The sequence below is a fragment of the Podarcis gaigeae genome (assembly GCF_964106915.1).
Source record: "Podarcis gaigeae genome assembly, chromosome: 6".
Lineage (NCBI taxonomy): Eukaryota > Metazoa > Chordata > Lepidosauria > Squamata > Lacertidae > Podarcis > Podarcis gaigeae.
The window spans coordinates 53,296,191-53,322,588 of record NC_139682.1 but is presented as its reverse complement, the minus strand read 5'-3'; the positions used below and the strand labels follow the sequence as shown (position 1 = coordinate 53,322,588).

The 26,398-nt window shown below is 43.4% G+C and overlaps 1 protein-coding gene across 1 annotated transcript in view; it reads left to right on the top strand.

Moving 5' to 3' along the window:
* Positions 1-26,398, top strand: part of LOC310847727 (uncharacterized protein) — a 38,299-nt gene that overhangs the window by 6,907 nt on the left and 4,994 nt on the right. Inside the window, exons 7-21 of the mRNA XM_083745786.1 lie at positions 424-530; positions 1,113-1,303; positions 1,996-2,129; positions 3,442-3,506; positions 4,767-4,849; positions 5,206-5,373; positions 11,340-11,529; positions 12,485-12,626; positions 14,281-14,325; positions 15,821-15,948; positions 16,879-17,009; positions 22,330-22,484; positions 22,872-22,978; positions 25,877-26,067; positions 26,248-26,381. Of these exons, the coding sequence (XP_083601912.1) occupies positions 424-530; positions 1,113-1,303; positions 1,996-2,129; positions 3,442-3,506; positions 4,767-4,849; positions 5,206-5,373; positions 11,340-11,529; positions 12,485-12,626; positions 14,281-14,325; positions 15,821-15,948; positions 16,879-17,009; positions 22,330-22,484; positions 22,872-22,978; positions 25,877-26,067; positions 26,248-26,381 (1,971 nt within the window). The remainder of the gene's footprint in view (positions 1-423; positions 531-1,112; positions 1,304-1,995; positions 2,130-3,441; positions 3,507-4,766; positions 4,850-5,205; positions 5,374-11,339; positions 11,530-12,484; positions 12,627-14,280; positions 14,326-15,820; positions 15,949-16,878; positions 17,010-22,329; positions 22,485-22,871; positions 22,979-25,876; positions 26,068-26,247; positions 26,382-26,398) is intronic.

Sequence of the window (26,398 nt, the reverse complement as noted above, 5' to 3'; positions counted from 1 at the left end):
AGGGGTGTAAGCATCACTCCACTGGTATGAGGCTCCCTGTTCTGTCCACTGAAGGTCCTTTTGCCAGTGGTAGCCTGTGGAGAGGTTGAGCTGGCATAGAATCCACAGGATCCCATGCCAGTCCCACTTGATAGCCTCAGGCCCAGTCACTAGGTCAACTGCAGTCAGGTGTAACCCAAATCAGGCTTCTGCCTTGTGCTTGAAGGATGGCTGTGGATACCATGGTGGACACATGACTCTCTCATGCCCCTCCATTGCCTGATTGCACTGCCAGTTGTATAGTAGCTGCATTTTAAAGTAACCTTCATTTTGGATATTTTGAAATATTTGCCACCTGCACTGAACTCAAGGGGTAATATGGGGTTAAAGAAATAATGAGAAAGAAATGTGATATGCTGATGTAATTTTATTTTGTAATGGCAGAAAAAGTAATTGCAGAGAGGAAGGAATCACTTAAGAATGAAAGGGAACTTGAAAAGATCCAGAAGAAACGACGCTTGGATTTTTTGGACATTCTTCTTTGTGCCAAGGTACGAATTTATATGAAGCAGTTAAGCATCCTCTACCTTACACATCTTTTACAACTGGCTCACAATGCAAACAGCTGGCCAGATATTTGATTAAATATAGTTCACCTTGATCTTCTCTTTAAGAATTACACAGAAAGGACATTTTTAGCAGGTCCATTACTGTAGTACTAATGATGGGAAAAGGTGACAACTCTGCCCCTACTTTTCAGGGGACTACAGAAGTGTCAGTTTCCCCTTTGTCATCCATTTGTATCATTTTATGGGCCTTTTAAGTCCACATTTTAAGTTACAGATTGGGGGGAAATGGACAGTGAGGTTGAACTGCAAAATTGTTAATCATGGCAAAACCAGATGGCTGTGGTCACTTCTTGCTCAAGACACGGAGGAATAATCCACTATGTGGGCCACTGAAGCAGAAGCCAATCTGTAGAACAAATCTAAAAATTCCATTGCTGTGACACTTTTTGGTCTGGTGTTTTCATTTACATTTCCTCTTCATGTCTATTGATATAAAACACAACCACCCTATTTTTCTTTGAACTCTTGAGTTAGCTGCTGATTACCTATCCCCTACTTTGTCAGGATGAAAACGGAGTTGGGTTGTCTGATGAAGACCTGCGCGCTGAAGTGGACACTTTCATGTTTGCAGGCCACGATACTACGGCCAGTGGAATCTCCTGGATCCTACATTCTATGGCTCAGCACCCAGAGCACCAGCAGAAATGCAGAGAAGAAATCAAAGACATTCTTGGGGATCGAGAGGACATCCATTGGTGAGATCAATATTGTTGGCCTTTGATCCCCCACCCCTGAGTGACTTAAACTGAGGGTCTAACTTGAAAACCTTGAGAAGAATGTTATGGAAAGTCTTCCTACTCTTTTTAAAAACAACAACAGCAACAACAACAACTGAAAAGCAGCTGGGGGAGGCTGCCAGTTTCAGAGAAGGAAAGTTGGGTGGGAGGCACTTCTTAATCCATGGGTGGGGGATTTCCCACCTATGGGCTTTCCAATTTGGCTTTTGAAGCCATTCTGCCTAGGCCAGATCAACCTGTTACTCACCTGACATCATCCCCCAAATCCCCAAGAACCCAACTAAGATATGTGATATGAACTCTCTCAAGTGACCACTTGAGTTAGTGGTTTTTATTCCTATTATACAAGGTGGCAGACATAGCTGCCAAATCCTTGGGGCCCTGGGTGCCTGATCAACCATAATATTGCCCATGAAGGTGCCAGGCACCCACAAATTGTGGTGCTAAGGCCATGCATGCTGCATTGCACCCATGGCCCTTGGCACCTATGGTCACGGGGCCAAGCTGCCACTCCTGGTGGTAGAAGGGAAAAGAAAACCCAAGCCTGGACATTTGATAAGGTTAACAGAATGCTTTCCAGATATTGCACTGCTATCGACACCCAGTGTTTTGCCAGCAGAAAGATGAATGGCTTTATTTGCAACTTTCAGGGATGATCTTGGTAAGATGACTTATACCACAATGTGCATAAAGGAGAGTCTCCGACTAAATTCTCCAGTTCCGGTAGTGTCCCGACAACTGAGCAAACCCATTACTTTTTTCGACGGACGCACTTTACCTGAAGGTTTGCATATTTTCTTTAAGAGCGAAGTTCTGTTTTTCATTCCCTTTTACTCACTGTAGAACCTCTAACCCTGAAATTAGATTGCAGCTCAGAACTTCAGTATAAATCCAGGGTGACTAGACTGTAAGCCTTCAGATGTTGCTAGACTGCCAACTTCCATAAGCTGCATCCATTATGGCCAGCCATGATAGGGGTTGCAAACCAACCAGAACTGGAGGATCGCAGATTAGCTACTACTAGCATAGTAATACTGACTGAACTTCAGCAATTCCAGCTGATTTCAGATATCCCCAAGAAGCACCAAAAGAGGAAGTGCAAATAAATATAGATCATTTCTTCAATCACCACTTGGTTGGGAACATAGCAATGGACAGCTTGTCTAAGGCCCTGTCATGGACTGGGCAGAGGAGGAATGGTGGAGACCGCTTCCCCATCCTGAACCTTCCAGGGAGGAGGAAGAGGATGACAGTCTAGATTTACAACAAGGGTTTGAGGGAGGTCACAACTAAGAGGCAGATGAGGGTAAAAGTTAGGAAATCATGGGAAGAGCCAGAGCAACACCCGGCTGACACATTGTCATTAGAAAGCATTCCAGCCCACCATCTTCCAGAACCCAGAGAGCCTTAAAACTAGGAGAGCAAAGAGCTCATAGAGGAGATGATGAGAATGACAAATGAGGAAGTGGGAGAGACTGGGGGTGGGTGAGTGAAGAGTCATTCGGACACCACCATTATCCAAGAGGCTGGGTTCTATAGCCTCTGTAAAGATTGAAATAAAAAAGATCTGTAAGAAACTTCCTCTTGTCTTTATACTTTCCCGGGCAACCAGCTGGGAGCCACTGACAGCATCCTGACAGTCCCTTGCAGGGGGATATGTGCACATACCAACACAAGGGCAGAAGAAAGGCGGCAGAGGCGGGTGGCTTCCTTTCCCTGGAAAGGGGCAGGGGTGCCTTCAGCTACACCAGCACCCTCCTTGTGAGGAACCATATATGTGAAGCACAATAAAATGAGGTTTACCCATATTTGTTAGTTTGCACTTTGATTGCAGATTTGCTAATTAACTGCTGATCCGTGCAGTTTGCATGGGAAATCCATTGCTGAAACCACTGTATGCACATATAATCATCAACAACAGAAACATAGGCAAGAATCTGAAGAGATATTTTAATCAAGCCCCTCGATGATATAAGGTCCAAAACTCCTTGGGTGCATTGCATTAGTTGTTGGTCTGTGATCTTTTGGTGAGTTCCAGTTCACTCACAATTCTAAAATGATGTAATCACTGTATTCTCCTGTTCTTTCTTTTACAGGATTTAGAGTTTCAGTTGCCATCCATTGTGTTCATAAAAACCCAAGTGTATGGCAAGACCCTGAGGTAAATAATTCCTTTTATATAAGGGAAAAGAATAACCACAAAACCTTCCAATGTCTGGGGGGAAAGAGACATCTTGTTTTTCCCTGCAAGAGCACAGTGGCCATTTTGGGCATGATCTCGCGCCATTTCATGCTGAGATCTTGCACCAAATAAGCATTTTGTGGGGCTGTGATCTTGTGTGGTGTCCCAAAATGCATTTTTGGGGAGCTGTGTGAGCACAGCCCCCCCCCGAAGCACATCTTTTGGGCTCCATGGTCTTGTGAGGGTCACGTGACATGCATGGGAGCACATCCTGGTTTGGGGTCTCAACCTGTTGGAGGGTATGTAACTATATAGTTAAATTCAAGCATCCAACTATGTTCTGAAGTTCTACAAGGCTCTAGGATGCACATGGGCCTCTGTGTGATGCGGCAAATACCCATTCACATAAATCTTCTTGTATAGTTTAATTGTGGATGTTTTGATTTTAATGCTTATATAACAGGCTTTTAGTCTCTGTAAACCATATGGAAGCCTATATTGCCATTAAATAGTGGGCATGTATTTGATATCTATGTGCATTTCAAACTGCACTTCCCACAAGCTTGCTCTCAATTCTTTTTAAAGGTAAAGGGACGCCTGACCATTAGGTTCAGTCGTGGATGACTCTCGGGTTGCGGCGCTCATCTTGCTTTATTGGCCAAGGGAGCCAGCGTACAGCTTCCGGGTCATGTGGCCAGCATGACTAAGCTGCTTCTGGCGAACCAGAGCAGCACACAGAAATGCCGTTTACCTTCCCGCCGGAGCGGTACAGTTAATCACTAAAACAATAGGTATGCTGCTGTGATTAATGAAAGAGATTTATGTGGCAAAACATTTTGGCTTCCACCTTAGCAGTTGACAAAGGCGGAAGCTGAAGCATTTTGCCACATAAGTAAACCTGTTTTGTTAACCACAGTAACATATATCTAGCTGTGGATATAAATCATCATAAAGATGGGGAAGTTCTGCATGTTTACTAGCTTTTCAGATCAATAGATCTTGCTCTTATTTTAGGAAGCTTCAACAGCTGCCTACAATGGTGCAATGGAAACCTAGAGGATGCAAATATATACACTTCCCCATCGCACTTGGAACAATGGTGTTTCTTTTTTATTGTTCCCTGAACAATATGCGTTGTTTGGCTCTCCTATAAATCCATCTCCTCTCATGTCAAAAGTAATGCTGCAATTTAGCAAGCAACAACCATTAATCAGGTACCCAAAACCTTGTATACTTTAGGTATTTGATCCTACAAGATTCTCTGCGGACAACCCATCTCAAAGACATCCTCATTCATTCATCCCTTTTGCAGCTGGATCAAGGTGAGTCTGAAACACACCCTTTTTAATAGCATTGACTTTTTTGAAAAGGAGAAGAAAAGTTTGTGTTTTGTCCCCAGGCAAGGTCTACTGAGCATGACTTTAAGAATTATAGGAAGAACATGTGTGCAACAAATATAGAGAATGTTTTGTCTTTCAGAAGGCTGTACAATTCATACATCTTTTTTCTCAGGTTAAGTGTGGGATTCGCAAGTTAGGTAGAAAGTAGGTGGCACCCATACTCAGTGTGCAAAAGATCACGGACTACTACTTTAACCTCATTTAATATAGACAGAGATGCATTTGAATTTGATCACTTGATGATATTCATAGCCACTTTCCTTTTCCACTCTGATTAGGAACTGTATCGGGCAACAATTTGCTATGAATGAGATGAAAGTAGCTCTTGCTCTAACGCTGCTTCGCTTCGAAATCCTGCCAGACCCGTCAAAGCTGCCCATTCCTATCCCTCAGATGGTCCTGAAGTCTGAGAATGGGATACACCTCTTCTTGAAGAAACTTGACTGATATATCAGAGAATTCTATCAGGAGGTGCTTCTCCCCCCCCCTTAAAAATGATCTTTATTGGTTTTAGAGATTTTCCAAATTTCGCCATCATAATACATAATACATACCTTATTTCTTTTAACCTTAATACTTTAACTCTAAACAAAATTGTACTTCCCTCCCTCCTTATTCTGGTTTCTCTATATTTTCTTTATATTTACACATTTGTCATGTTTACATTCTATGTATACTTAATACTATGGAATAATACTATTCAAAATTTCATTAATGAAACAAAAGACGAGGAGCGGAAATTAGTTATGATTAAATGGGCACAAGATATAGGCCGTAACATAATGTTTGAAGATTGGGAAAGACTGTAGAAAACTGACTTAAAATTTACAGATTGTTCTTTATTAAAAGAAAATTATATGAAAATAATGTATAGATGGTATATAACACCAGTTCAGATAGCAAAAATGTACAAAACTGACTCAAATGTATGTTGGAAATGTAAAGAAAAAGAAGGAACTTTTTATCATATGTGGTGGGATTGTAGTGAAATTTAAAAAAAATTGGGAAATGATATATAATGAATTGAAGAAAATGTTCCAATTAACATTTGTAAAAAAGCCTGAAGCATTTTTGTTAGGGATTGTAGGAAAAGACCTGCCAAGGAAACTGAAGAACATATTTATGTATGCGACAACGGTGGCAAGAGTCTTAATTGCACAAGGCTGGAAGAACGAAGAAATCATGATGAAAGAACTGTGGCAAGAAAAACTGGTTACTGTGGCAAGTAAGCTGGTTAAGGAATATTTAAAAGAAGCATTGGAAGCTGATTGCCTGGTGCTGTTTGAAGAGATTAGGAAAGATGACATGATGTCTGGCCTTCAGCATCAGAAAGGAGTGAGGAAAAATGGAGGAATTTATAAACAAATTAAGGAAGGTTTCAGCAACAGACTGGGCTGCAGCATTGCAGGTCTTAGAAGCTGAAATGGAAACTTTACCAACAAAGTTCTCACATACTGCAAATGAAGCCCTTAATATGACTTTATCTACTCAATCAGAATTGCAACTATTGCAAAAGGCAAATGAAGATCTTGAACTAAAGTGGGAGGAACATTCAAACTGGGACGGAAGAGAAATTTTTCCTCTTTGCGCAGTTCCGGAACAGGAGGAGGGAGCCGACATGATTTCTTTTATAGTGGAATGGATAAAAAGTTTAAATACAAATGTATCTATTTCTCTGACTGATACAGAAAGAGCATACAGAACAGGTGGGCTATGCTCTTTGTCATCAGCATTACCTAGAAACACAGTAATCCACTTTGAGAAATACTTTAAACTTTAAAGCTATGCACAATTTCAGGTTTCTGAAATATGGCTTGGTCACCCTAGAATTGTTTCAATGTATCTGTCCTGAGACCCTCTCTCAATGGAAATCGTTCCTACTATATTGCTGCTCTAAGACAATGGGGTTTCCTTTTAAGTTGCTGGTTCTAATAAATGGCAAATACCAGGCAGTTCTGATGAGCAACAAGTGGAGAGCATATCCAGAGATCTGAATATCCCAATTCCAGAAGCAACAATCAAAGATGGTGCTGTCCCCACTTCCTGTAGTTTGGCAAACCCAAAGAGGCAAAGGCAAGATAAAAGCTTCCGCACTTCAGGCCTGTAATAAAACCTGGCAAGACCAAGCAAATAAATAAATCAAATACATCAGTAGTCATTATAATTTTTCAGCAAGACATTAGACTACCTTAATGCACCCCTGGGGGGTAGGAAGGGGCTGGAGTATGGGAACAAACCTCCACCTTTGCTCCCAATTTTGTTTCTGGTGCACCAGGGAAAAGGTTTTCACAGCCCTCCCAGCTCTGAGGTGTCGTGGGGCTATGCACTTCAGACTTTTTGTTTTGTTAAAGTTGTTACACTCTTTTAGTTTTGTAGTGTCCTCTTCAAAGCAGTATAACATAATGCATCTCCCCCGATTCAGCAATAAAGTATGCAAAAAGTCAAAGGACTCATGTCTCAAATGCCAGTGATATTTGATCGCCTACCCTTTGAATAGTTTTGTCCTTCTGAATCAAGGCAATATTGAAATGTTCCCTTTTCAGTAAAGCTTCAATTCTTGCTCTCTTAACTGGTAATCCTAAACTTCTGGCAGTAAGTGACATATTTTTTTACACTCATTGGCATTATGTTATATTGCTTTGAAAAGTTGTGCACTCATTCAATTCATGCTCTTTTTTTACATTCTTCCAGCGTGCCTTGGATTCTGCTGATAAAAGATGCATTGCATGAATTAATGTAGGGTATTATCTTCCCATCCCTCCTATCCATATCTTTACCCCCTTTTGTATCAGTATGTTTGATGATGTTTGTATTTTGTCCTTATTTTAAAAAAAAATTAATAAAGTTTCTTTTAAAAAGAAAAAAGATCTTTGTTACCTCCCTCTAAGTGCTGCAGAAGGGGAAAGGGCATTCAGTAAGCTGACTTTCATAAATAATTACAACTGGTCGACTATGACTGAAGGTAACAGCTTAACACTGTGATCCATTCATTGATCATAAACTTACTCAAGTTGTTGATTTCTCAGAAGTCATCAGAATCTTTGGTACTGAAAAACACGTGCTTAGTAATTTAGTCATATGTTGATGCCATTTGATCTACTTGGATATTGCTCTTTTTCAGAAAGATATAGGTACTGCTGAATATTGCTTTATTCTTAAAGACTCTTTATTTCCCTATATGAACCCAGTTTGAACAGTTTGTTTAGCTGCTGCTATCACTTTTAAATGCTACTTTAATATATAAATGTTATTAACAATGAGTTTTTATATGCTCATGGTTTTCTGAAGTATTTACATGAAAGGAAGGTTAAAAATCTGTTCAATAGATACATCTTAAATTAAGACTGCAGTTTCAAAATAACTGTCCATATTGATAATTGAGTACAAATAGCAGTTTAGAGCCAGGGTGGTATTCACATTTCCCAAAACAAAATGCAAACCAGCAAACAGGCACTTGATCGAATTTTACGATGCAGTTCTTCAATTTAAAAAGTTGTGCAGAAAATGCATATGGGTGCACAAAAGTGTATTAGCAACCTGTTAAAACTGCCTGTAAAATGTGTATATTACACAAAATTGCATACATAAAAATATCTGCACTAAAATGCTGATGAATTTTTGTGAGTGCAGAATTTTTGTGAGTGGTGAAGTGGAAGTGACATTGGGGAAAAGAGAAAGTGATTGTCAACCTGTAAGTGAGGCCTATTGAACTCAATGGGACTACATTTTTGAATGGACATGTCTGCAGGATTTAAAACCTTTGCACATTGACCTGCCCATTATTCCACTGAAGTCAGTGGGGACTTGCTTTTGAATGAACATGCACAGCGCTTGTATCAGTTGCACCAAGTATAGGGGACGGAGGCGTCACCAGCCCCTTCAATATTCCTTAGCAGGGGGCTTAGCCCCCTCATATTGGGGTGGCAGAGGAGTCCGAACCACCGAGCCAAGTGGCAGGCTCCTCCTGAGCATGAGATGGGACAAGCATGTGATAATAATAATAATAATTTATTATTTGTACCCCGCCCATCTGGCTGGGTTTCCCCAGCCACTCTGGGCGGCTTCCATAGAAACCAAAAATACACTAAAATATCACAGATTAAAAACTTCCCTGAACAGGGCTGCCTTAAGATGTCTTCTGAATGTCAGGTAGTTATTTATCGCTTTGACATCTGATGGGAGGGCGTTCCTCAGGGCAGGCGCCACTACTGAGAAGGCCCTCTGCCTGGTACCCTGTAGCTTTGCTTCTCGCAATGAGGGAACCGCCAGAAGGCCCTTGGCGCTGGACCTCAGCGTCTGGGCAGAACGATGGGGGTGGAGACGCTCCTTCAGGTATACTGGGCCGAGGCCGTTTAGGGCTTTAAAGGTCAACACCAGCACTTTGAATTGTGCTCAGAAACGTACTGGGAGCCAATGTAGGTCTTTCAAGACCGGTGTTATGTGGTCTCGGTGGCCACCCCCAGTCACTAGTCTAGCTGCCGCATTCTGGATTAGTTGTAGTTTCCGAGTCACCTTCAAAGGTAGCCCCACGTAGAGTGCATTGCAGTAGTCCAAGCGGGAGATAACCAGAGCATGCACCACTCTGGCGAGACAGTCTGTGGGCAGGTAGGGTCTCAGCCTGCGTACCAGGTGGAGTTGGTAGACAGCTGCCCTGGATACAGAATTGACCTGCGCCTCCATGGACAGCTGTGAGTCCAAAATGACTCCCAGGCTGCACACCTGGTCCTTCAGGGGCACAGTTACCCTATTCAGGACCAGGGAGTCTTCCACACCAGCCCGCCTCCCGTCCCCCAAAAACAGTACTTCTGTCTTGTCAGGATTCAACCTCAATCCATTAGCCGCCATCCATCCTCCAACTGCCTCCCGGCACTCACACAGGACCTTCACCGCCTTCACTGGTTCTGATTTGAAAGAGAGGTAGAGCTGGGTATCATCTGCATATTGATGGACACCCAGTCCAAACCCCCTGATGATCTCTCCCAGCAGCTTCATATAGATGTTAAAAAGCATGGGGGAGAGGACGGAACCCTGAGGCACCCCACAAGTGAGGGCCCAGGGGTCTGAACACTCATCCCCCACCACCACTTTCTGAACCCGGCCCAGGAGGAAGGAGCGAAACCACTGCATAACAGTGCCCCCAGCTCCCAGCCCCTCTAGACAGTCCAGAAGGATGTTATGGTCAATTGTATCAAAGGCCACTGAGAGATCCAGCAGAACTAGGAAACAACTCTCACCTTTGTCCCTAGCTCGCCGGAGATCATCAACCAGCGCGACCAAGGCAGTTTCAGTCCCATGATGAGGCCTGAATCCCGACTGGAAGGGATCCAAATGGTCCGCATCCTCCAGGCGTGCCTGGAGTTGTTCAGCAACCACGCGCTCAATCACCTTGCCCAAGAATGGAAGATTTGAGACCGGGCGATAGTTGGCCATACTGGCCGGGTCTAAAGATGGTTTTTTAAGAAGTGGTTTAATGACCACCTCTTCCAGCGGATCTGGGAATGTTCCCTCACAGAGGGAAGCATTCACCACCCCGCAGAGCCCATCGCCCAGCCCTTCCCGGCTTGCTTTTATTAGCCAGGATGGGCAAGGATCAAGGAGACAGGTGGTTGGTTTCACGCATCCAAGCAGCCTGTCCACATCCTCGGGGGTAACGGATTGAAATTGATTCCATGCAACTTGACCAGACAGAGCTCTAGCACTCTCCCGCCCCAGCCCTGCTCCCACGGTGGTGTCTAGCTCCTTCCGAATATGAGTGATTTTATCTGCAAAAAACTTTGCAAAATCGTTGCAGGAGATCTTGGGGTCTTTACAAGGCCCTGGTGGTAAAGGTGGTTCTGTTAAATTGCGAACCACCTGAAAGAGTCTCCTGTTACTATTTTCTGCAGATGCAATAGAGGCGGTGAAGAAAGTCTTCTTCGCCGTCGCTATCGCCACTTGGTGCAGCGGGGAGGTGATCTGTGTCATGTGTGTGCCATCACAGGTGCACGTCACACATTGCACATGTAACCTCACGCACGTGTAACCTCATTGCACATGTAACCTCACGCATTGCCCCCCCCCCAATCTTCAGCTCAAAGCAGCCAGGTATCACCTTACCAACATAGGCCATGGTACATAAACATTTGAAGTACCGATGCTATTCCAATTCAGGATGTTTTCTGGATTAACTAGGTGAAATGTTGTGGAATCACCTTTGTCCCTCCAAACTACAGAAGATATTTTGCTACCTTGCACAATTCCCTCTCAAACACTGGAGGGAAGCACTGGAGCGTTCCAGCCCACAGTTGTTACCTAAGAAGCGCCTCTGTGTGCATGTTAAATAGGAGGTTTCTGGTTACTTAAAGACAGTCTCTATTCATATACATAACAAGGCAACACAAAGGCTGCTGGGAAAGGGCAGAGCCTGCTGAAGCAGTATGCTTTCTCTGCTGGAAAAAATGGATACTCACTTTCTACAGGTCTTGCATCTTTTTATAGGGCTCATTATTCTTTTTGGGCTCCTGCAAATCATTAAGTTGTACCGGAGGAAGAAAGAACTTCTCAAAAACTTCAAGAGTTTCCTAGGACCTTCTAGTCACTGGCTTTATGGTCATAACCGGGAGGTAAGGAAGAAGGCTTGGAAAAGGGAGGGGGGATATTTATTTGCAGTTGAAGGGGCAGATGCAAACAAAGATGGGCTTTCTTTCTACTTGGCAGGCAGATACTGTATAGCTTTTCCCAGCCTTGAAATGGATGGGAAGCTTCACTTGGCAGAAAGAACCCCTCTCTTCCAGCACAAGTGCAAAATCACAATCTCCCTTTGCATCTGATCACACTATTGCTGAGAATTCAAGGAGAATACCGCACTTTTCCGTGTATAAGATGGGCGCCTTAGACACGGGGGCATGTTATATATGTGAAAATACGGTATTGGGTTAAAAAGCAGAATGAGAATTGTGCATGTGCATAAGTAGAGTGAATAAGAGGTGACTCTTTTTACTGTCCAACTCTCCTTCACCCAGTCAGAACAAGATCACCTTGAAACATTTCTAGAATATTCTCCTTGAATTCTCACCAGTAGTGTGATTACAAGCTAGTTCTGGCTTTCATCAGATTTACTGAAAATGTATTTCACTTGCCACCCATTTCTCTGTGCTTCTCTGTCTGATGTGTGTTTTCTTTTTCTTGTATTGGTGCATAGCTATCTTTTGTTTCTTCATCTTTGTCTTTAAAAAAACAACCCTTCCTCACACGAAAATTGTGCAATACGGTAGATGAACACCTTATAAAGATGGCAGGAGGGGAAGAGGGAGGGTAAAACCAGCACCACCCAGAAGAGGTGACCATTGCAATGTCATGTTGATAAGATCTTCAGTGTACTTTCTGGGAAAATTTTGACTGCTAATCTTATATGCCATGCAAGTACCTTCTTGGAGAACTCTCTTGAGAAACAAAGTGAAAGATACATTTTCATTCACTGAATGAATGATTCTCCGGTTTGGGTTCTCTGCCATAACATCTACACACTCAGGACATGATTTAATAAACATTTCATATGGTTACTTTCTGTCATTGCAGATCCATCGAGGACAGGAACTGAAGAAAAGCTTGGAATGGGCAGAAAAATATCCTTACGCCTACCCTAGATGGTTTGGTGGCTTCATGGCTGTTTTAGTAGTTAACCATCCAGATTATGCAAAAACAGTGTTTGGTCATGGAGGTAAGCTTACACACAGCTTCAAATTTCCCCTTACAGATGCCCCCAAAGCACAAATCCCGACTGTCACAGCCCACAGCTCCCTCATGCCCCATTGTCCCCATGGGGCCCTCAAGGGAAGCTTCCTGCTTTTCTTGAGGAGAAGCATTTTTCCAGCGGTAAATAAGCAGTACAAATAGCAGAGGCTAGGCTACCATATGCAAATAGCAGCTACACTCTTAACACTTCACAGTGAACTGGGCACAATATACTTATTTCTAAATTGTACACTGATGCCTATTTCACACGAAGCTGTTTGTTTATAAAGACTGACTCTTAGACTTTAAGGCAGTGTGTCAGGCGGCAGAGGAAGCAACTCCCACAGCAGGTTGCCAGGAACGGCTAAGACAAGGAAAATTTCTTAAAATCTGCTTTTTTTATTCAATATTTACAGCCTCTTGGAATAATGGCGTTGTCCCAAGTGACTCTCCACCCCCTTTCCCTCCCACTTACTCATTCGTCATCATCTCCCCTATGGGTGGCGCTGAGGGCCCTTTGCTTCTGAAACCTGTGCTCTCCTACTTTCACTGCTTGCCGGTTTCTGGGAGGGAGGGGTCTGGAATGCTTTCTAAAGACACAGTGTCTGTCAGCTGCCACCCCTCTGGTGCTTCTTCTTCTTCCTCCTCTTCCATTATTTCTCAGCTTCCCCCCTCATCTGCCTCTGAGCTGTGACCTCCATCATACCCCTGTTGTAATTCTGAACTGTCCTCTTCTTCTCTGGAATGGTCAGGCTCCACCATTCCTCCTCTGCCCAGTCCCTGACACAGTGGTTGGGGAGGGGGGGCACTTTCAGCCTGGAGGCCATATTTCCTTGTGGGTAAACTTCTGAACACCAGGTGCCAGGAATGGAGATGGGGCCATGTGCAAAAGTAGATGGAGCAGCAAATGTATAATTCCCCTATTGTAAAATAGACTGCATTCTGCACACCCCCCTTCTATTCTCCATCCAGACAAGTAAGAGGCAAAAATACTGCAATGCAGGATCAGTGAGGAGTGTAACCAGGTGAAAGGGGTTGAGGCCTGGGGAGACTGAGATGCTACGAGGGCCCAGCCTGATGTTTCCACCCCTGCTTTAAGGTTTCAGTTGTGTTTCCTTTGTGGTCACATTCAGTTTCAGTCCTATACATCATGTCCTGAAATGGCTGGGCTGGATTTGCACCACAGCACCTTTCCCTTAATGACTATTCTTTTTGCAGCTCTGGATTTTGCCGGTTATCATGACTCTGCACGCTAGAGAGAGGCCAAAGTCCAAGCTAACTAGTAACAAGCTACTACTAGTGCTTGTGTCGGTGATGTAATACCAGCCTAGAGATATGAGAGCAGTCAATTGCAGCATCAAAGAGGGTGCCTTTCAAGCTGGATTTGGCAAGGAGCACAATCTTAAAGAAATAAACAGCACCCTTGTCAGTTTTGTACAGGTTCATTAGTACCTCTTTGAAAACCAAATGTCATCTCAAAACAGATTGGTCTGCTTAAAATTTAAAAATAGACAAAGTTTGGAATATTCACTACAGTTTACCTTTGATTCCATCCTGTTTTTGTTTTTGTCTTGCTTTGAGCAATGAGCTGTATAGGATTGCAACCTCAAAACAATATTTTCTGTTATGTATTTTTTCAGATCCCAAGGCTATGACGACCTATAAGTTCTTCCTCCCTTGGATTGGTAGGTGAAATGATAATTCATCATATATATATATATGGGGGAGAGAGCGAGCGCGTTTGGGTATCTGCATCTTGGGTATCTTGTTTCCTGAACCTCAGTCATCCCACATATCTGATGATCTCAGTTCAACCTGTCACCTGAAGTTGCTTCACATCAGTATAAGCAAAGGCAAAGAGCATTTATCCCATTTATCCCAGGTTTTGCTTTTAAGTGTGTCTCACACAGGATATGTAGTTAAATAAAGGATGGTGTTTTGCTCTTCTTTTTGTATAAAGAACAATCCTGTGCCTAAATATTTCAATTTCAAGCTTGCTTTATTGAATCAAAGTCAAGACCCACTATCCATAGTGCTTTTTCATATTATGCAGTTCCAAGTAGAATTTCATTCAGAACCTTTTACCTTGATATTTTTAATTTTTTTTAGCTGAATGGTAAGGTAGAGATTGTAAACAAATTGAACAAATCAGATGTGCAACTTGGAGGACCTTAGTTTTAAAACAACAAGCAAAGAGAGTTCTCCTGTCCAAAATGAGCATTTTAAAGTGCTGTTGCTTTCTATGGAAGCATTTATCACATGGTTAATTCCCTTCTGTTAAATCAGTGAGGCTTAGAAGTGCTTGACAGGATCCTGTCTCTGGGCTTTCAGTCCTCATTAAGGTTGCATTCCTAGCTAGTCTTACCTAGGAGTAAGTCCCACTTATTTTGGACTTATTTTTGAGTACACATGGTTCATTCTTAGTCCTGTCAGAGAAGTATGAAAATGTACAGAATGAGTCTCTGATTCAGGAAATATGGCTCTATCCGCTCCATACCTGCCAATATTTCTGCCAGTATTCCCATTCTCAAAAAGCTATATGGCTCCTGAAATGGAACCTCTGTATATCCCCACCCACCTAACACCTTCACAAAAAAGCCCCACTTTTCAGATTATGCAGGTATTTTTGACTTGCAGAAACTGACATAAGAATAGTGCTGGTTTCTCTTTCTGCTTCTAGAGTAGTCCTTTTTGGAAAACCTGGTTGGACTCCAACTCCCATCAGCCCCAGCCAGAATGTCCAACAGTCAGTGATGGCTGGCATTGGAGCAATATTTGGATGACCACAGGTTCCTTACCCCTGTTTAATCTTGCATCCAGGTCTTTGTCTACCTATTGATATTTCTAGCACTTTGTCATTGCAAAGTCCTTCCCCAGTGGCCTCCTTCCCATTGCAATCCTCTCTGAATATGTACGTGGATAGCTCAGTTGGTCAGAGCACGGTGCTGATAACGCCAAGGTCACAAGTTCGACCCCCATTTGGGACAGCTGCATATTCCTGCAATGCAGGAAGTTGGACTAGATGATCCTCAGGGTCCCTTCCAGCTGTACAATTCCATGATTCTATGTCTATAAACAGATGATTTTATTAGGAAAAGTCGCATCCCAGAAATCCTGAGCTCTCTTTGGATCAACAGTCCTGCAATGTTCTGAATGGCATCTTGTTCTTTGTGCCCACAGGAAAAGGACTTCTGATCCTGGATGGACTAAAGTGGTTTCAGCACCGCCGACTGTTAACTCCAGGGTTCCACTATGATATTTTGAAACCTTACGTAGCACTGATTGCAGATTCAACCAAAGTGATGCTAGTAAGTAGGATGGCTGATGCTGCTAAGGTGCTGAGATGCTGGTAAAATGTTGTTGATACTAATGGGATAGTTACCTCTCTCACAGTAGGGATTGGTCATAGTTCAGTGTAAGATGGAATAAGGGGCAGGTAAATGGGAAGCGGGTGGTGCTGTGGGTTAAACCACAGAGCCTAGGACTTGCCAATCAGAAGGTTGGTGGTTCGAATCCCCGCGACGGGGTGAGCTCCCGTTGCTCAGTCCCTGCTCCTGCCAACCTATAAGTTTGAAAGCACGTCAAAGTACAAGTAGACAAATAGGTACCGCTCTGGCGGGAAGGTAAACGGCGTTTCCGTGTACTGCTCTGGTTCGCCAGAAGCAGCTTAGTCATGCTGGCCACATGACCCGGAAGCTGTACGCCAGCTCCCTTGGCCGATAAAGCGAGATGAGCACCACAACCCCAGAGTCGGTCACAACTGGACCTAATGGTCAGGGGTCCCTTTACCTTTAAATGCCCCTTATTCTAATACTGGAATGCCCTGAACTTGAATGGCAAAATAATAACTGGCAATTCCTATATGCAATGAGTGGGCTCATCCAATCCACTCTTATCCCTTCAAAACAGAGAGGGCAAGTTCACATTATCCACTGATGGTTAGCAAGGATAAAGGTTATGGACACGTCATAGGTTAGGCCCTGTCTGCACTATACATTTAAAGCAGAATCCAAGTACTTTAAACAGTTGTGGTTTCCCTCACATAAACTTGGGAAGTGGCATTTGTTAAGGCTGCATAAATGTATAGTCCAGATGGAGACTGCACTATAGAACTGTTCATATGATATGAAAACTCTGATATTTGACCTGGGACAGCCATTCAATAAAATGCTCTTCAGGATCTGGGAAGTTAACTCTCCTTACTCTCCTTTGTGTTCTAACTCTCCTTTCTGTTCTAGGATAAATGGGAGAAGATGATTGACAAGGATGCCACAAAATCACTGGAGATGTTTGAACATGTCAGTCTGATGACTCTGGAAAGCATCATGAAATGTGCCTTCAGTTACCAGAGCAAAGGACAGACTCACAAGTTGGTGTCTTGTTTTATTTTTTATTCCCCCCCTATAAAGCTGGGACGCGGGTGGCACTGTGGGTAAAACCTTAGCGCCTAGGACTTGCCGATTGCATGGTCGGCGGTTCGAATCCCCGCGGTGGGGTGCGCTCCCGTCGTTTGGTTCCAGCGCCTGCCAACCTAGCAGTTCAAAAGCACCCCGGGGTGCAAGTAGATAAATAGGTACCGCTTTATAGCGGGAAGGTAAACAGCGTTCCATGTGCTGCACTAGCTCGCCAGATGCAGCTTGTCACGCTGGCCACATGACCCGGAAGTGTCTGCGGAAAGCGCTGACTCCCGACCTATAGAGTGAGATGAGCGCACAACCCTAGAGTCTGGCAAGACTGGCCCGTACGGGCAGGGGTTGTTGGTTTCTGCTTCCTTCACTGAGCAGCGAAGTGCTTGTCACAAGACAATGTTTACATTCCACAGTCAAGTGCTGTTGGGTTTTCTCACGGGAAAGGAGACTGGATGTGACGTACACTGGTTTCCTGTTTTTCACTGTTCTTTGCAGTTCAGTGTGATTCTCTCCGTGCTTTAGAGGAGAGAGGATGCCTTTCTCTGCTCCGGCAGAGGGAAGATGTTTGAAGTGTAAATAAAGTAATATAGAGCATGTTGGCACGTACTTTTCATCATTCCGCTGTGCACTGGACACTGCTTATCTCCAACATTTGGTTCCGGGCCCAGAAAAACGCAGTGTTTTGAGAATGGACTCCAGAAGTCGGGCTCCTGGCAAAGGAACAAAGGAGCAAAGAATTGGAGTGCCGGCAAAGGATCGGAATGCAGAGGGCCGGATCGGACGATATCTCTGCGCGTCAAGATGATTTGATGAGGTATGTGCTACAGCTCCGGGCAGCCTGCCAGCTTCTAATTAATGGCTTTATGGCTGGACTTTGAACTTTTATAGCCGGTTTTGCCGTGGCACAGGCAAAAGGCTAGAAGGATAAATTTTTCCTATGCTGGGGAAAATCGAAAGTAAAGCAGCTGCAGCAGTGTCGCAGCATGAATTTAAGACAGCAGAGAGAACTTTCACTTTTGAACTTGCCTTTGGAATGCGGTTTGAAGCAGCTGCAGATAAGCAAAGCAGTTAAGCAGAAAGGCACAGGTTCACAAAGCAGAGGCTGTTTTTGAATTTGCTTTTGGATTGAAGCAGCTGTAAACAGACACAGCTTGTATGAAGCAGCCTGATTTAAAGCAGCAGAGATGACGCAGAAGGCTAATGCCAAAGTCATGATGGCTAGCTGCAGAAGGCTGGATGAGGCAAGTGGGGAATTTGATGCCAATCAGCCAAATGCTCAACTCACAGTAGCCAGTGATACTGCCATGATTCAGAATGGAGCAGACCGCCGGGGTGCTAGCTGCATCAACAAGGGGGAGACTTCACAGACGTCATCCCATAGTGCAGTGGAACCACCAGATGGCGCCAAAGCTTTGAAGGCAGTGAAATGCTACACGTGTGGACGTCTAGGCCATATGAAGAGGGAATGCAGATATCCCAGGGCCAAGACAGAGCAGCGCAGCGAAAGCTCATCGCGTGGAAAAGGCCGAGGCAAAGGCAAAGGTCCGGTGTCCAGGACAACGCAGCACAAGGCAATGGTCTCACGCTTCACTCCAAAGGTTGCAGAGGTCCAGAAGACGTCTAGATCTTTCTTCGTTGTTGATTCAGCGGCGACCCACCACATGTGCAACGATAAGCGACTGTTCGTGTCTTTTACACCGCAGGAAGGTGCGATTCACCAGGCGGATGACCACACAATTCCCAGTAAAGGCTACGGAACTGTTGTTCTTCACAGTTTGGACTTATCGATACAGGATGTGCTTTATGTGCCAGATGCCAAGCATAATCTGCTCAGCGTTGGACAGCTGAATGAGCGGAAAATTGACGTTTCCTTTAAGAACAAAAGGTGCATCATCACAAAGAAAAATGATTATGTATTGCATGCTGAATATGTTGATCGTTTGTATGTTTTGTATTTTGATGATGTTGTGCAGGATGACACTTGTTGCATTGCAGGTTCTAACAAAAGTTTGCATGCAGAATGTATTCACGATTTTCATCGAAAATTTGGTCATTTGCATTTTGAGGCAGTATCTAAAATGCCTGCCTTGGTTGAAGGTATGACTATTAAACCCTGCAGGTACCACATGAAGTGCAAGGCATGCGCAGCAAACAAGGTAAAAATGGCTGCGAAAGGTAAGGTGTCTAGTAGGCAAGCTACAGAACCATACCAGGTTGTTCATGCTGATTTGGTTGGACCACTAGCGCCCTCTTTGGGTGGAAACAGGTACTTCATGGTTCTCATTGATGCATTTTCCAGGTATATTTATGTGTACAATCTCAAGCAGAAATCAGAGGCTTTTCCAAGGTTCAAGGAATTCTGTGCTTGGTTGGGAAATGTGCATGGTAAGAAGGTAAAGACTCTTTTCAGTGATCGCGGGGGAGAATTCACTTCTCAGCAGTTTGAAGCTTTTCTGACTGAGAAAGGAATTCAACACGATTTGTCTAGTCCTCGCTCGCCATGGCAGAATGGACTTGCGGAACGAGCAAATCAGACATTGCTTCAAGGGTTAAAAACCTTGCTGCATGATGCCAATCTTCCAGAGAGTTATTGGGCCGAAGCTCTCTCATGTTTCACTTACAGTTATAATCGCAGGTTATCTTCAGCGATTGGTTGTACCCCCTATGAGAAGATGTTTGGCAAGAAGCCATACATCAAACACATGAAAATTTTTGGTTCTGACATGTGGGTTCACTCACCACAAAACTCCAAGTTAGACAAGCGTGGATTGCATGGTATCTTTCTAGGTTATCAGAAAGGGTCTTACAGAATAATGATGACTGACTCTAAGGAAATTAAGCTCACAAGAAGTGTTGAGTACAATGCCAAGTGGGGGGAGAATGTGGGAATTTTCCAATGTTATCCTGATGACAGTGATGAGACTGAGGATAGTCAAAAGCAACCACAACAACCCACACCCACTGATGAAGGTTCTGATTCTGAGTCTGAAACTGAATCGGGTGATTCAGAGGATTTCAAGAGTGCGAAAGCCTCTATGCGACCCTCTGAAAGCTCTGATCAAGAATTAGAGGAACCATTGTTCACAATAGGTCACTTTTCTCCTAAGAAGGAAGAGGAGAGTGTTGAAGACTTAAGGCTAATTCGCAGGTCACAGAGAGCAACAAAAGGCAGACCTCCAAAGAGATTTGCTGATGAGTTTGCTAAGATAGCAGTAACAGCTGTTAAAAGCACCAAGAAGGTGTTTGAACCTTCAAGTTTCCAAGAAATCCAGGATTTGGATTCAAAGGAAGCTGAGCCATGGTTAAATGCCATGAAGGCTGAGCTTGATTCCTTGGAAAGGAACAAAACATGGGACCTTGTTCCAGTAGTTCCAGGAATGAAACTGCTTGGAAGCAAATGGGTCTTCAAAGCGAAGACTGATCAAAATGGCAAGATAGTCAGACACAAAGCCAGATTGGTAGCCAGAGGTTTTGCACAGGTACCAGGTGAAGACTATCACGAGACCTACTCACCCACCGTGAGGTATGAGAGCATTAGGCTTATGCTCAAGCTAGCTGCAGAAGAGAATCTACACATTAGTCACCATGATGTGAATACAGCTTTTCTGTACGGATCTCTAGATGAATCACTTTATATGCTTCCACCTGATGGCGTACAGGTAAAACAGGGATTTGTTTGTGCTCTGAAGAAGTCCCTTTATGGTCTCAAACAAAGTGCACGGTGTTGGCACACAAAACTCACTGAAGTATTGTTTTCTCTAGGTTTTAAGCAAGGGAAAGCTGATCCATGTGTATTTGTCAAAGAGGAGGGGCAAAAGAAACTGTATTGTTTGTTTTATGTTGATGATCTTTTATTCTTTTGGAAGGATGTCACAATGTACAATAATGCCCTAGCTCAATTGAAAGAGCACTTTGACATGAAAGATCTTGGTGAGGTAAACAACTACCTATCTCTGGAAATAGAGAGAGATCAAGATGGTAACATTCTAGTACACCAGTCACGTAAAATTGCTGATGTGTTAAGCAAACTAAACCTGATGGATGCTAACCCTGTAGACACACCGATGACAACAGGTTATCAGGTAGATGACACTGGAGAAGCATTTTCTGACACTACACTGTACAGAAGTGTGCTAGGCAAGCTAAACTTCATTGCCAGATGTTCAAGACCTGACATTGCTGTTAGCTGTAATTTGCTAAGCAGACAAGTCAACAATCCTACTGTTAAGGATTGGAAAGCTCTGAAACGCATAGCGCGGTATTTGAAAGGCACTATGCATTACAGACTGAGATTTAACAATCAGAAGTCTGGTGGTCTTGAGATATTTGCAGATGCAAGTTTTGGAAGTGACACTACAGACAGGAAAAGTACGTCTGGAGTTTGCTATAAGTACAATCAGGGTCTATTTGATTGGTCATGCAAGAAGCAAACAACAGTTAGCTTAAGTACTTGTGAAGCTGAACTGAATGCACTGTCTTATTCACTTAAGGATTGTGAATGGTTGTTACAATTGTGCAAAGACATGAAAATTCCTGTCAAATGTCCAATCCAGGTTTACCAGGACAACAAAGCATGTTTGGCTTTGCTGAATTCTGAAGGTTGTAAGCAAAGCACGAAGCACTTGCAATTGAAGTTGCAACATGCTAGGGAACGTATTCAGAAGGGACTCGTAACTGTGTCCTATATGCCAGGTAATGAAATTCCTGCTGATGTATTGTCCAAGATTGTATCAAGGGATCAACACTGTACCTATGTGCAGAAGTTGGGTTTGTGCTGATATTGTACGAACACGCTGCCCAGTGATGTTCACAGAAAGGGGGAGGATGTTGGTTTCTGCTTCCTTCACTGAGCAGCGAAGTGCTTGTCACAAGACAATGTTTACATTCCACAGTCAAGTGCTGTTGGGTTTTCTCACGGGAAAGGAGACTGGATGTGACGTACACTGGTTTCCTGTTTTTCACTGTTCTTTGCAGTTCAGTGTGATTCTCTCCGTGCTTTAGAGGAGAGAGGATGCCTTTCTCTGCTCCGGCAGAGGGAAGATGTTTGAAGTGTAAATAAAGTAATATAGAGCATGTTGGCACGTACTTTTCATCATTCCGCTGTGCACTGGACACTGCTTATCTCCAACAGGGGTACCTTTACCTTTTTATAAAGCTGGCCTATACAGTAGATTATTTTTTTATGATGCCCATTTCCATTTAAACTGAATGTGTTTTCACAAAACTGCACAACTGTCTGCAGCAACAGCAACAGCAACAACTGTCTGCTTTTTCTTTCAGAGAGTTGGATTCTTACATAAAAGCAGTTTATGACCTGACCTATTTGGTGTCACAGAGAGTCCGTACCTTGTTGTATCGGATTGATCTCATTTATAGATGCACAGCAGCTGGGCACAGTTTCCTGGAAGCCTGTAGAGTGGCACACCAACATACAGGTAAAACCCCACTATCAGTTTCCTCCTTCATTTACAAGAGAACTAGCTAATGACAATTTGAGAGATATACTTTCCTCTAGCCCTTTGAGAAGAGTCACCATGGCTGCCTGGAGACAGATGAACTTGACAGCAGCAAGACAAAGGAACAGTATCAGAAGGTTCTGGGGTTGGTAGTGAGTTCCTGGTGGGGCAAGGAGCCTTGGGACATGCCAGCTCTTGATAGAGGCCCTGAATCACTCCATATTTGTCCAGTGACTTCTGACATGTATGGAGTCTATCATACCCACCCAGTGTTTACTTCATCTGATTGTTGGGAACTTGGAGCAGTATTGCCTTTGCAGAAGTGTAAAGTCTCAGAGACTTAATTCCTTAATATTTGTCACACAGACAAAGTCATAGAAGAAAGAAAGAAATCTTTTAGGAAGGAGGGAGAACTTGAAAAAATCAAACAAAAACGGTACTTGGATTTTCTGGATATTCTTCTTTGTGCCAAGGTAAGAAACTTCAAAATGGCAATGCAATGGTCAATTTTTGCTATGTGGCATCAGTGAATAACACTGACACTAACTATCCTGCAATAGAACATGAAGCATGACATCCAACCAAACAGCAATAGTATATTTAGAGATAATATTGAGAGCTAAAAGTTAGAAACCTTTAGCTGCTAACCAGCTCGCTCTAGGAGTAACTACATTGGCTTCCTTGTCTTCTACACTGGCTTTCTGGTCCTCCCTGTTCCCTTATAATCCTTGATGATGGAGACTTCCGGGATAGCGCGAACGGGTAATGGCGGATTCCCTCCGAGCTCCGGAGGGAATCGGCTCCGTCGAGGACGGGTCTTGCCGTGCCGGCGACACGGGGACCCTTAAAAACCGCAGGCGCGGAAGCCTGCGGACCTGGTAACTCGGTGGGCACCTTAAGCGCCCTCCCCGACCCGCGAAGAGCCTTTTTAAAGGCTACGGAGTGGACTGGAGAGCGGCGCGGTGCTGAGAGTTCATCGCTACCTCGGCGGAGCGAAGCCGCGAGCCATGACCGAAGAGTGCTGTCTTTCTTCCTGAAATTTGGACTGAAACAAGCAACCCGTGAGTAAAATGAAATTTCGGCACTAAAGTTTTTATCCTTGAATTCGAGTACGATCGGGGGACGTGTTAAAAAGGAAGTCCACACTCCCCCCCCCACCAAAAGTTTTAAAGCAAGGAGAGGAGCATTAAGGCGGAAAGACTTTGGTGTTTAAACAGATAACTTTTACGAATTGGACTAAGAAGTCACTGTGCTGGAGAGGAGGAGAGAGAAATTTCAGAAGTTTTTCTTTTCTGGTTAACCCCCCCCCCTTTTTTTGGGAACCCGGGAGCGCCCTGCGTGTGAGCCCGAGGAAAGAATAAAGAGTTTGACAGCTGTCAAAAGAGCTGTCAAACGGCTGGCCAAGGCCTGGAACTGTGTTACAAATATCTTTTTGGATTAAAAGTGCTACAATAAAACTGAATTGACTGGAAATAAAGTAATTCTGAATAACAAAGTAACAGACTGTTGGAAAAGAATTATGATGGTAATCCCCCTGGAGGAAACTAAAGACATTGCAATGGCTGCTGAAGGAAAATTACTGGCAGAGATAGAGAAAATGTTTTCTTTTGTGGGAATTCTACAAGAGCAGAGTATGGCCATGAGTAAACAGCTGGTGACCTTCAATCTTAAATTAAACAACTCTGTGGATGGCATTAAGCGAATGGAAAAAAATTCTGCAGCTGCAGAAGAAGAGATAACTTTGGAACTGGGGGAAAAAGAAGAAGAAGGAGAAGAGGAAGTCCAGGTGGAGAATATCAATCCAGAGCCTGTAACCTTTGGGAACAAAGGAAACAAAGAAGATGACCAGTGGATTACAAATCTGCAAAAGGAGAGAAAGTTAAAAGAAGAAACCCCTGGAATAACTGGAATATTGGACTATAAAAGAACAAATAAGTATATTGGGGACTTCTTCTTCAGGCTGGAGCATGGGAGATTGGTGGATCCTGGGCAGAAACTGTTTCTGACTGATTTGGAAGGAGGAAAATATGAGGGGCTTGTGACAGAACTTCCTCGAGAAGAGAGGGCCAACAAAAAGGAATATCAACAAAACTGGTGGAGAGAGACTAACTGGGGCTTAAGGGCCTCTGATGTGAGAAATCCGGGCTAAACTGTTTTTTTCTTTTTCTTTTTTGAGGACATTGGTTTGGGAAGGGACAGGAACCGGGCCAGGAGGGGGAGGGGAGAGTAGAGTAGTAAGAATCTGAGATTTTGAATTGAAATATTATGATCTTTGGTTTAACACAAGAAGGGAGGAATTCGTGGGAGAGAATTTGGGCCGACCTTAGAAAAAGGATTAAATGTGTAAAATTGGATAAGTAAAACTGGACCAAGTAAAAATGATAAATTTTAAGAAAAGATAAGAATAGTATTTAAGAGATGAGAGGAAATAACTTGCTGAGATAATTAATGAAATTGGAAGGTGGGAAGGGGGGTGTGGGGAAGTCAATGAAAGAAGGCAACGAAAGTAAGGGTATGAAATTTGAGATGTTTTGTTTTGTTTTGGTTTTTATGTGTGTTTGTGTGTTAAAAAAGTTGAAAATTCAATAAAAATTTATATTAAAAAAAAATATAATCCTTGATGATGTATTAGTTTGAAGTAGGGATGCATCTGGAACTGCAACAATCACATAGGAATCTTCCAGACTGGTTGTTTACTGCAGCATTCCTCAACTTTCGGTTTCCAAATGTTGCCAGCCTACAGCTCCTATCCCTCCAAGTTTGCTTAGCCATTGTTTGGGGATGATGGGAGTTGTAGACAGGCAACATCTCTGGGGAGCCAAGGCTGAAGAAAATTGATTTATTGAGCCTTCATGCTGATATGTTCACAGACAAAAAATAAAATAAAAGCTCTGTTATCCAGTGTTATCTGTTTAATGGGCATTCATCCTGATAGGTTCACGGGGAGGATATACATCATTGCCTCCTAGTCAGGCTTTTGCAGTTTGAAACATTGAACCATTAAATTGTAGAGTTGGAAGAGACCCTGAGGATCATCTAGTCCAACCCCCTGCAATGAAGGAATATGCAGCTGTCCCATATGAGTGACAGGATAGTTGCACCAGATATGAATAAAATTTTCCAACTGGAAGCACTCATAGAAGGAGTGTGGGGTATCTCAACTCTAGCAGCAAAAAGCATATGTAGGTGAAAAGTGATGAAGCCTTCCACCATCTGTGAATAGTAAACTCCTGATGAAGAAATAATCAAGTAAACGAGTAACAGGTTTTTTTTTTTTTTTAAAGTTTCTTAAGTCCTTTAACCATGGTAATCTTTTAAATCTCTAACCATTTCTAACTCATCAAATAGCTAATCTCCTTTTTTCCCTTCAGGATGAAAATGGTGTTGGGTTATCTGATGAAGATCTGCGCGCTGAAGTGGACACTTTCATGTTTGAAGGCCATGATACCACAGCCAGTGGGATCTCTTGGCTATTATATGCGATGGCCCAGAACCCAGAACACCAGCAAACGTGCAGGGAGGAGATAAAGGAGACTCTGGGAGATCGGGACACAATTCAGTGGTGAGATCTCTAACTCTGCTTTTTCTATACTTGTATGGCCTGTTTGGAGGGGAAGGATAATTGCTTTCTCATTCTAGAATCAGAAGATCAGTTTAATAGGCCAATCACAGAGACTCCTTTATCATTTCATATTAGTTGGAAAAGTTGTTGCTCAAATGTGGTTTCATCTGAATTTTTCAGGGATGACCTGGGGAAGATTCCTTACACCACCATGTGTATTAAGGAGAGTCTCCGTCTTTACCCTCCAGTGCCTGGCATCTCCCGGCAGCTTAGTAAACCCATAACTTTTTGTGATGGACGCAGCTTACCTACAGGTTAGTTCAGATTGGCC